The sequence below is a fragment of the Camelus ferus genome, chromosome 6 (genome assembly GCF_009834535.1).
Source record: "Camelus ferus isolate YT-003-E chromosome 6, BCGSAC_Cfer_1.0, whole genome shotgun sequence".
NCBI classification, from domain to species: domain Eukaryota; kingdom Metazoa; phylum Chordata; class Mammalia; order Artiodactyla; family Camelidae; genus Camelus; species Camelus ferus.
The window spans coordinates 2474422-2486587 of NC_045701.1; the positions used below are offsets into that span (position 1 = coordinate 2474422).

The 12166-nt window shown below is 40.7% G+C and overlaps 1 protein-coding gene across 2 annotated transcripts in view; it reads right to left on the reverse strand.

Annotated features, from left to right (window-relative positions):
- The window catches only part of ZWILCH (zwilch kinetochore protein), a 36967-nt gene that overhangs the window by 17310 nt on the left and 7491 nt on the right, over window positions 1–12166 (reverse strand). For both annotated transcript variants that reach the window (XM_014558674.2, XM_032480903.1), the window contains 7 exons: window positions 10190–10308; window positions 7219–7418; window positions 6641–6711; window positions 5983–6138; window positions 4592–4663; window positions 1338–1431; window positions 621–670 (listed from right to left, as the gene is read on the reverse strand). In XM_014558674.2, coding sequence (XP_014414160.2) covers window positions 621–670; window positions 1338–1431; window positions 4592–4663; window positions 5983–6138; window positions 6641–6711; window positions 7219–7418; window positions 10190–10308 — 762 coding nt within the window. The remainder of the gene's footprint in view (window positions 1–620; window positions 671–1337; window positions 1432–4591; window positions 4664–5982; window positions 6139–6640; window positions 6712–7218; window positions 7419–10189; window positions 10309–12166) is intronic.

Consider the following 12166-nt stretch of genomic DNA (forward strand, 5'->3'; position numbering starts at 1 on the left):
ACTCGTTTATTTTTTCAAAAGTGAAACAGTTGAATGCCAATAAGTTTTCAAATGCCGCTCTGAGAAAATGCGGAATCACGAACACATACAGAGGCATGAATGCATCTTCTGAAACCTCATTCACTAATGAGCTACAAATCCACAGACAGTGAGAAACTGGACCCCTAAAATTGTTCTTAAAGGGTGATGCCTCAATCAAGCATTCAACTTTCCTTCCATGTGAAAATATTTAATTAAAACACCTTTGTCTCCATTTTCCTATTTGTCAAATGATAACATATTTAGCTCAATTTAATACCACCTGTGGCATATTAACAAACCATCTCAGAGCATTTCTCACGTACTACAGTAATATCACCTCACCGTATGTTAACACATCCATTTCTACTTCACTGCAGTTAAGCAATTAATAATCAATGCATATTTGTTCTCTTTATAAATATTCATCAGTTCTCAGCAGAACAATCACCAGTGCTGACTTTAAAGACCAAGCAAAAACTACCCTCAAAACATTGTCTTGCCTGGACCAGATCCATTTGAGACAGCAGGACATAAAAGACAAGAGTGCAACTAGACTTTAAAAGCTATTTCAGTGTACTTTTCTAATAACAATCACTCACCTCTGTGTCTTTTTTTGTAGAATCACCAAGTCCATCCAGCTTATTTAAGTCTAGAAAATGGTAAAAGCTTATCAACTCTGAATTTATTTTTCTGCCTTCCAACTTATTTCTAGCCTAATCCTATTTTCAAATGGCAAATTAGGATAGTAGAAGGTGTAACTGGGGATTTTAGCAAACTGCTTAACTCTCCAACGAGGCTATAACAGATCCCCACTAGGTAGGGTAGTGAGGATGCACTGAGGTGCAATGAAAGCCCCTGGCACAAAACATCAGGCACATGGTGGGAGCTCAGAGGTACCATTCCATCCCTCTTCTACAATCTCAAATATGATTGCAGTACATGAAATAGAAATTTAAAACTTTTAAAACCTTAATTAATTAATTTATCTTGGGGGGAATTAAGTTTACTTATCTATTTTTTAGAGGAAGTACCGGGGATTGAACCCAGGACCTCAGGCATGCTAAGCATGCACTCTACCACTTGAGCTATACCCTCTCCACTAGAAACGTATTATTAATTCTTAAAATTACTTTATCGTTAGCAATTTAGAACAAAAGCTGTCCCTCTCACCATGACAGACCTCATAGCTTTATCTCTATCCCAACCGAAAAGCATACCAAGCCTAAAGGGACAACTTATAATTAAACAGCAAGTTTAAATCATCAATTAAGAAAAATAAACCAAAAAAACCAAGTGTGAGTTAGGAAAACAAACACCATTTAGAAATTCCTGCACAAGTTCAACAGCAGATTTTGTTTCCAGGGGCTCAAGCCATTCAGTTACACCAGTCCTCAAACCATCAGCCAAAACCTGTAAGAAATTTAAAAAAAAAAAAAAAAAAAAAAGAAAAACCCAAAACTTGTTAGCAGAAGATATAGCTTAATCAGTAAGACGTATTCAATAATATTAGTCGCTATATTTCTTGCACGTTTAATCAGATGCTGGGAACTGTTCTAATTGTTTCACAATGCAGTATGTTATTCAATCCCCACAAAACCCCTATGAGGCAGATACTACATTACTCCCATTTTATTGAGCCTAAGAGAGGTTAATTAACTTGCTGAAGGTCACACAGTAACTGACAGTGCCAGGACACATACCCAGCAGCCTGATGCCAAGGATGGTGTTGCGAACTCTCATTACGTGCGCACAGATGCTACCGAGGATACAAGAGCAATAAGCCTGCTTTGAAGATGCTCCTAATTTTGGTTAAAGACTGATAATACAGATGAAATACCTGGGCAATGACAAATGTGAGACTGAATGGAAGCTTACATAAAAGTAACATGTACGTGTATGCCTACATGTATAATATCTAAACTGAAGTAAGGAAAGAGGTCAACACAGGCCGAAAGAGCCAGAGGAACAATGCGAAACGTCAGCTCACCAGCTCAACTCAAATGTGGGGACCACTGGCTACAGAGCAGAGAAAGAGTAGGGAGTAAGATGAAGAGGGTGGGATGATTCCAACCAGGCTGCAGAAAACACGCAGGCAACAGTGGGAAACGGGACCACAAGGATCCAACTTATAAAAAAAATAAGTAAGATTACAAGGAATAGGGGTTGGACAGGAGCCCCTAAGATTAAGTGATCTTAAAACTTAAAAAGGTTTTGTTATTTCACATGGAAGACAACAGCCATTGTTGGGTTTTGGCAGGAAAATGACATGATCAAGCAGCTAAGAATTCCTCTGTCAGAAATACCCGGGATAGATTCTAAGGAAAAGAGAAAGTACAACGTTTCTCAAAAGAAGTGAGATCCTCCTCCTCTCCCAGGGGGGTCTTTGGGAAAATGTGAAGATAATTTTTGGTGTCACAAGGACTGTGTGTACAGGTGCACTTCAGGCATTTAGATGGGTGGGAGCTAAGGATGCTAAACATCTTGCAACGCGTACAATGGACTCAAAGCACAAGGGATGATTCCGCCCAAGATGCTGAGTGTGAGTCCCTGTTGAGAAATAATGAAGGATCATTAGTGTGGTCCAGGAGGGAGTTGGTAGGGGCGTTAACTATGACAGGCACAGGGAGGAAAACCTCAAAAGAAAAAACAAGAACAGTATATTTGAGAAGCAGAGAGATAAAGAGAGACAGACAGACAGAAATATATGAGGAATAAGTCAAAAGGAAACATCCTACCCATTTAAAAAAATGCAGGGGATTGAACCTGGAGAGACTATGGCCATGTGCACAGCTAAGACTCTATGACTTTATATAAGGGAGATTATAGCAAAGCATGGACTTTCAAATCAGACAGACAGACAGGCATGTATTTGAATGAGCTTGAAACCAGCTCTTCCACTTACCCGCTGCTGACAGCTTAGGCAAAAGCACCGAACTATCTAGCACCACATGCTGGGCGCACAGCAGAGTGGCAGCTCCTAGCTGGGGTAGTTAGTGGTGGTGGCAGAGGCTGTTCTTACTGAAGTAAAATATAAGGTTTCTAGCCTGGGAAATTGAAGGAATGGTGAAATCACAGAAAGAAATGGGGGTCTTTTTAAACGGATTTAGTCTGGAGAGGATTTCAAGTTTTATTTTGGACATACTGAATTTGAGGGAAGAGCCCTCTACTCAAGTGGGAAATAATTTGATGGAAGCGGGGAAGATGTCACAGATGCTAACCCAGCAAAGAGACAGCAGAAGGGCACACTAGGCAGATCAAGGCACACACACACATCAGAAGGTGACAGTGTGAGGGACTGGAGCTACACAAGCAGAGAGCACAATATGGCAAAGCAGGGCGCGAGATTGAGTGTAAAGAAATAAGTAATAAGTAAGATAAGTAGGAGCTGATAAGAATATGAAAAGATGGTCAATGTCATGAGCCATCAGGAAAATGCACATCAAAACCGTAATGAGGTACCACATCATCCCCACTAGGATGGCCATAACAACAGAAAAGACAGTACCAAGCATCGGCGAGCATACAGAGAAACTGGAGCCCTCATACGCTGCTGGTGGGAACGTAAAATAATGCAGTCACTTTGGAAAAGGTACTGTTTGGCAGTTCCTCTACAGGTTAAACGTTGAGTTACCATATGATCCAGCAACTCCCCCCAAGAGATATGTAAACATATGTCACATAAAAACTTATTACATGACTATTCATGGCAGCATTGTTTGTAAAAAGCCAAAAACTAGAAACAACTGAAATGTCCATCAACCGATGAATGGATAACCAAAATGCAGTATATCAATATCCTGGAATGTTATTTGCTAATAAAAAGGAACAAAGTACCACAGAGGGTAGATTAGTGCTGCCAGGGGCTGTCGGGGGCGGGAGGTAACTGCTAATGGGGTTTCTTTTTGGGGTGATGAAAATGCTCTAAAATTAAATATGATCATGGTTGTACAACTCTGTAAGTACACTAAAAACCATTGACCTGTACACTTAAAATAAGTGAATTTTATGGGATGTACTTTATATTTCAATAGAGCTATTTAAAGAAAAAAAAAAAAGAACGAAGTAGGGCAGGGACTGGATATAACTGGCTTTGTACGTCAACCTAAGACATTTGGAATTTCTACTGCATTAAAATGAGCTCCCCTACTCACTTTGAGATTCTATTTGTAGAGTGGAGCTAACATGACTGAAATATGAATTTCTCAAAACCCATGCTCATTAATCTCTAGCATCAATCAAAATCCCAGTTATTAACAAGCTGATTATATACGTATTTGGGATAAATTGGCAGCTGACTCACCAGGAAAGAGGGGACTCCATCATTTGAATAAAACCCAAACGCTCCAGTAGAAAAGGCGGAAGAACTGTTAACTATTAACTAGCTAACGAATGCTCCCTTTAATTGCAAGGACAACTACCACATAGTTAAATCAAACTGCACAAATTGTCAAGAACATAACATTTGGAACAAATTTTGAAGAACACAGAAGTAAATAACAATGATACTAGCCAATAGTTTCATGAAAACATGGAATTTAATGCACGTAACAAATTCCGAAACGATACTCACAAGGAGGAATTTCAGTTCTCTGTGAAGATGATTCAGAGGACCTCTGGGCTCTCCGGATTCCACCTTGATGTTCTAAAAAGTTCCCAAAGTCAGTTTTCACTGGTAATCCCACCTTCTCTGCATGAGGGTCACAGTTACTTGCATCTCAAACTACCCACACATTTAAAAATATATTTCATAAAGCTCTGAATTGAAAAAGTAGAACACTTTACCCAGAGATGCCACAGACCCTGCCCATCCCAATACAGTACCCCAAATTCAGGCCACCACACCCCACTCTCTATACCACAGCTGTAACTACATGGAACACATGCTCTCCTGCTCTGTCCCACTGAATTTCCAAGAGGACAAGGAGTAGAAATACAAATAAATACGTGTCAAGACCCAGTGACAAACTTGGCATTACTCCACACCACAAATACCTGCCCCCCAAAATACTGGCTCATTAGACTCCTAACTAAGGCAACAGTGAGCCGTCTTAGCCAGGGGTCAAAGTTTTACAAATCTAAAACCTTAAAAAAGGGGGAGGAGGGGCGGGTAGGGGAATGAAAGAAAAGAAAACAAGAAATGTTGTATGCAAATTCCTACTGCAGGAAAAGAGTATTAAGAATATTATTATCCATAAGGCCTGAGGGAACTACTTCTAACACTATCCAGGCCTTTGTGTACACATTTTTAAAAACCATAGTTGAGATCCTACTGAACATACAATTTTGTACTTTTGGAAGCTTTTTTTTTTTTTTTTTTTGCATAGTAATAAGCATTTCTTCTCATTATTAAAGATGCTTTATTTATTTCTGTATTTATTAAAGATACTTTAAATCACGTTTTTTAAAAAATATATACCATTCATCATGGAAATTTATTTTAATCATTTCCCTACTGGACATTCAGTTTTGTTTTGTTTTGTTTTAATATTTCGGAAACACAGCCCTATCACTGCATTGAATATCTTTGTACATTTATTTTTGTTACTAATTCTGATTAATTTCTTAAGGCGGATCCCAGAAATGTAAATATAGGGTGAAAGGGCTTAAAAGGGTAACAATCCCTGATGCGTTGCCCATATTATTTGCACTCAACAGCAGAGACTGTAAGTCACTCTGATGAGTCCATTTGAGTCCCCACTCCAAAGACTTTATTAATCACTGGAAAATTCTTGTTACGTAATTGCAGCACTGTGGATAGCTTACAGATCAGATCAGCTGGCAAACCCTCCGCTGGCTGCGCTGCTGAGACTCAGGGGCAAGCTGAGCGTTTCGGGGCTGTCCAGTGAGGGCAGGGACGGGGAGGGGACGCGGGCGGGGCTGGGAGTGTGCGGCACCAGCAACAGGCAGGTTAAAAGTGAACCCAGTCTGAGTAAACACAACAGAAAATAGGGTTCGTCCTACCAGAGCTGCCGTTGAAGAAAGTGGAGGGATCTGGAGAATCTCGTCCACAGGACTCCAGGAAATGTCCAACGTGATGGTAGTTTGGGATGTGGCAACTGTGTCATCCAAGGCAGTGGACTTAAAGAGCTCATACTGTGCAAAGCCCCTGGCTGTCACCTGCAAAGAGGACATCCAGGAGACCATCAGCTATGCCCCCCCAAGGCCAGAGGCCCATTATCAAAACTACTCTGAGGGGCGCAGGGTATGGCTCAGGTGGTAGAGCGCATGCTTAGCACGCACGAGGTCCTGGGTTCAATCCCCAGTATCTCCTCTAAAAATAAATAAATAAGTAAACCTAACTACCTCCCCCTGAAAAAAAATTAAATTAAAAAAAATGAATAAACAGTATTTTTTTTTAAAAAGGCTACTTTGATTCTTTTCCCACAAGAAGAAAAAGTGCCATGCTTTTATCTCAAATGGAAAAATAAGACAATTCTTTTTCATCACAAAGATAAGCTAAAAGGTGAGGGATATATTTTTAGTCATTAGTTGATATGACAATAAATACATTTTGATACTACAGGAAAACTCTAGTCATACTAGGAGTGAAAAACCTTTGAACTGGGAAGGTAGATTGACAATAGTTTGAAGAAAACAAGAATAGAAGAGAAACACTTACAGCAGACAAGTGATGTCTTTTCTTGTGTGAATTTTTTAGGTCTTCAAGATTGATAGAATAATTTTTATCAGCTACAGGACATGAATGAAAGAAAAAACTTTAGAGGTACAATTCAAAATCACATCATTAAAGCTAAAAAATTATGATCCCTCAAATTTTGAGGGTACCACAACACTAATAATTGTTGAAATCAAATTTTAAATCACAGATGAAGGAAATGTTTGTAAAAGAACGAAAGTGGAACAAAGGCCAATGCTACTACCAAAAGTGTAATTAAATGTTTACAATGAGATTAGGATTATATAGCCATTATATTCAACTTTTTTATCCTTCAGTGAAAATTTCCCAAAAATACCCACACATAGATGAGATGAAACCCAAACAAAACAGCCATAAACTCCTGTTCTGACGTTTGGAGATCTGCTTCTAGAATATCTCCTACATGCTGCCAGTTACACACTAGAGTAGATTCATGGTGGCTAACATAAGTTCTGTTGTGCACTTCTCTCTTAATAACGAGTTTCAGAAAAAATCACAAAGAAATAAATACACACACTCATAAAAGAGTGAGCTCTCACCTTTACAGCTGACCACATACAAGACAACTCCTGTAACGCTGTTACTGGTTGTGAGAAGCTCAGCTCCCAGCCAACAGGTACCTTCAGGATCTGAACTGTCACATCTTATCCAAAGGGGAGGAAGGGCAGTGACTGGCTGATTCATCTTCAAATGGGTCATATTAGGATTGTGCGCCATGGTATAAAGTCCAATTAACCGTCTTGGGAACAAGAGTAGGAAGAATAAATTGTAAGTAGAGATTGTCGACCAGTCAAGAGTATTCTTTTCCATGAAGAGTTACCTTCGATTCTGACCTTGGTCGTACTTCTGATCGCCAACTAAGATTCTACACCCTGTTCCAAAGTGTAGGGTTTTTCCGTACACCAAGCAATTCTCTGACACTAGCTGGGTATCCCACAGTTCAGTTCAATTCTGAACTGTTTACCCAAAGAAGACATCAACTCCTCCAGGTTAGACACTCACTCCTAAAAGGCTGACCCCCATCCTCCCACTTCAGATGCCAGTTCTGAGTCCAGACTGTCACCTGTGCTTCTGACTGACCAGCTATCGATGAGACGTTCCAACAACCCCTCCTTGGGTTCAATTAATTTGCTAGAGTGGCTCACAGAACTCAGAAGCATTTTGATAGATTACCAGTTTATTACAGAAGGATATAACTTAGGAACAGACAGGTGGAAGGGATGCACAGGGCAAGGTATGGGGACAGGGCACAGAGCTTCCACGCCCTCTCCTAGCAAGCCACTCTCCCTGCATCTCCCTATGGTCACCACCCAGAAGCTCTCCAAACCCTCTCCTTTTGGGTTTTCGTTACAGTCACAACTGATTAAATCATCTGCCTTTGGTGACTGGGCTCAACCTCCAGGCCCTCTTTGGTCCCTAGATGGTGGGGTGAGACTAAAAGTTCTAACCCTCTAGTCACATGGTTGGTTCCCCTGGCAACCAGCCCCCAATTTTAGGTTACCTAGGGGCAGTCCAAAAGTTATCTCATTAACATAACAAAAGACATCTCTATTGTTCTCAAAACTTAGGAAAATCCAAACGTTTTATGAACTAGGTGCCAGAAACAGTGGACGAAAACCAATTATGTTTCTTATTACAAACCACAATATCACAGTATCCCAGAAACAAAAATATGGAAATTCAGTGGCAAAAACCATAAATATCTCACCCAGTGCAGAAGTGGGAGAAAGGCGCACCAGGCAGATCAAGAAAGGGACAGAATGCGACAGGACCGTAACCACGCCAAGCAGGGAGTTCGATATGGCAGGGACAGAGGGTCAGTGGAGTGGATGCAGGCTGAGAGATTAAGGAAAAACAGTAAGTAGCGTATGCCAATTATATCTCAGTAAAGCTGAGGGCTGGGAGAAAGTGGAAGCCAGTAAGCATACGGTAAGATGGAAATTTGAAAACAGCCTGTGAATTAGGTAGTAGTGTTGTCACACTATTAAATTGCCTGATCTTGGTGTCTGTTCTGTTATGTAGGAGAATGTACTTGTCCTTAGGAAATACACAGTGAAATACACACTTAGGGGTAAAGGAGCATGATGTTCCAACCTATTGTCAATATTTCATTTAAAATACGTGCGTGTGAGGTATGGGTATTTACACAGATGGGGTGGGGGAGGGACAGGAGGAGAAATAAGAGAGAGAATGACATGGCAAAGACAGCAAAATGTAAATAACTGTTGACTCTGGTTGAGGGTCCACAGAAGTTCCTGTACTATTAACTTTCCTGTGAATTTGAAAGTGTATCAAAATTAAAAGTTACCCCAAAATATGGCTTCAAATTTTTTCCCCCAAAGAGATGAAAACTAAATTTATTACCAACAGATGTTCAGGAAAGGCATTTCTAAGGGACTGAACTTCAAAAAAGAAACAATAATCCCAGAAGGAAGGTCTGAAATGCAAGAAGAAATGGAGAGCAAAGAAATGATAAGCCGATGGATAAATCCAAACAAACATGGGCTGGAGAAAAACAATACAAATAAATAATGTTCAAGTTGTGGGAGAGGAAAGAAAAAAAAGGGGGGGTGGGGGGACGCCAAACATGACTTAAAATCAAGAAGCCTTGAGAGAAAAGACTGATTAATTACAAAGCATTTCTACCCAGCAAAACAATAAAAAATCCACCATGAAGGAAGTCACTTTGTGAACACTGTTATTATAGTCATTATTCTCTAATGTTACTGTATACATGACCAGATCCTCCGGAATTCCTTGATGGCAAAGATTTTTTTGGTTTTGGAGTCGAGGGGGTCTGGGCAGAGGGAAAGTCACACGGCTGGGCTGGGGGAGGGGCAGGAAGTGAAGCTGGCAAAGCGCACAGAAACAGAAGGGCTTCTCACAGGGAGGCTGCCAGCATCTGGGTTGGGTAACTCCTCGTTGGACAGGAGAGCCCCACACACTGCAGGACACTTACCATCCATGGCCCCTAGGCCAATAGCTCCCCTCAGTCACTGTGACATTCAAAAAGTACCCTTGCATATTTCCAAATGCCCACTGGGTATGGCACCCCTGGTAGAGGACCACCGGACTCGATGTTGAAAGTTCCTCATAAGACGTCACTCATGAGGAATGTGGATTTTTATCCTGAGGCAAAAGAACCACTGAAGGATTTTTAAGCAGAAAAGCAACACAATCAGGTTTTCATTTTATTATGATCACTCTGGCAGCAGTGAGGAAAAAAGGCTGGGGAGGAACCAGATTAGAAATAAAGAGGACAATTACAAAGCAACAACAGGAAACAGCATAGGGGGATGGAGAGAGGGAAGACCTGTCATCTCAGTCAGGCTGGACACCTATGAGACATCCACATAGAGCTATCCTTATAGCAACGGGTACACATCTACAAGGAGGGGAAAGAAGGGAGGGAGGGACCTGGGCCAGACATATATTTCTTTCCCAACGTTTGTAAGAAGAACACTTCAATTTAAATCCTACCTTCCACCCCTACACTAAGAAAAAACTTACCTGGCTCTCCCAACTGGTAAAGCAAATGGTCCTACATTTTCACCAGTAGAGAAATCAGAAATAGCAGTTTCTTCAGATTGTAGTTCTTCAGCGTGACTTGCTTCTTCCTTTTCTAAAGGCTTTAAACATGTTTAATTATTTAATGAGGTAAAAGGACACTTAACAGTCAACTCTTTACTACACTAGAACATAACGTACCGATTTCTAAACCCACGAGCACAAATGACTGGATTACGGCAAGAATCACAGCTACAAACCAGTTTGGTACCAACAGATCTTGCCATCAGAAGCATTTCCACCGTCCTATGAAAAGATATTGATCTAAGTTGCTACTGATAAAAGAAGCATCTGATGCCATTGGAAAAGAAAAAGCTCCATCACGTACAAAACGATGAGCTGAAAACAAAACACCAAGGGAAACCCAAGGGAGACTCCCTGATTTTGTCACTCCCCAAAACTGGAAGGTCCACAGCCCTGACTCCTTAAGTCTACTGCTCTTAGGGCTATCAGCTCTCATTTTTGTTTCAACAGTCATGTGTTCAAGCAGTTAAACAGCTCTGCTCTGCCAATAACAACAATTACACAAATAAACATTTCCTGAGCATTACTATTTACCAGCTACTGTTCTAAGCTTTCTTTTTCTTCTTCATAGAAACCCTGAGATAGATATTATTATTATTTACAGATGGGAAAACCGAGCTAGTGGATGGTTAAGTAACTAGAATAATACAGCTGCTTAGTGGCAAAGCCAACATTTGAATCTAGGAAGTCTGACTTCAAAACTTGAGTCCCTATCCATTAAGCTCTTCGAGTAGTAAACACATAATAGGAATCAGCCCCAGATGTTTCTTCAAGATTGAGTTCCTTCTGCCAGATCTTCAGATTTTTTTCCCTTCCAGGCCTGGATTTCCAAATAGTTCCTAGAACTGAAGTATCCAAGAAATGTCATTTTTCCTTCCAGTCTACTTTTCGATATCCATCTACCTGAAACTCACGCTTTAAGCTCTACTGATCTTTGCGGAAATAAAGACCATTTTAATTGTTCCCCATCCCAAGATGCCAGGGCCTTGGGGGGCGGGGGAGGGTATAGCTCAAGTGGTAGAGCGCATGCTCAGCATGCACGAGGTCCTGGGTTCAATCCCCAGGACCTCCTCTAAAAATAAACAAATAAACCTAATTACCTCCCTCCTCAACAACAAAAAAATTAAAAACAAAATGCCAGGGCCTCAGTGAGTCCTGGTAACTCCTCACGACTCCAAGCTGCATTCTCACTAGTATCCCAACTGATTTCCACCAATCCTCTCTGCTCATCTTTACCCTCACCTAGGTAACTCATCTTCACCTGACCATCTTAATTTCTTCAGCTTTTGCTCTACACTTTCCCTTCTCCCCATAACAGAAGTCTAAATTCTACCACATAATTTGCCTATAATTATTTTCCAAGCATCTGTCCGGCATAGATAAGCATCATTAATATAAAAGACAAATAAAGTTGGTCCCCTCCTCAGACAGGCGTTTCCATGTGTATTTAAAACAAAGAGCTCCCTGTTCATTCATCACAATGCTCGTCCAGACAGAATGCAGGTCCTAAAGCAGACAGAGGTGTTCCTTCTAAAGGAATATCTACCCTCCCCTATTAAATCCTGTTCCTAACTACTTGGGGAACCAATGTACCCAAAGAATGAGTCCTGGCCCCAAAGCAACTGTGTAATATGACAGCATTATCAGCACTCAGTAAAAATCAGTTACTGCTCTGCCAAAACAGTTCCCATATTTAAAACACAAAGGTTGAGGGTTATAAATATAAAGTGACGTAAAAAATAAGACGGTCCCTCCTGTTACATTTCACAAGCAAAAATTAAAGTAGAAATTCATGAGTCATAGCTGTTCATGCTGGGCTGTTCAACACAGTAAATTGAGTTTTTTATCCACCCACCAGACACATGTGGCTTCTGAGCACCTGAAATGTGGCCAGAT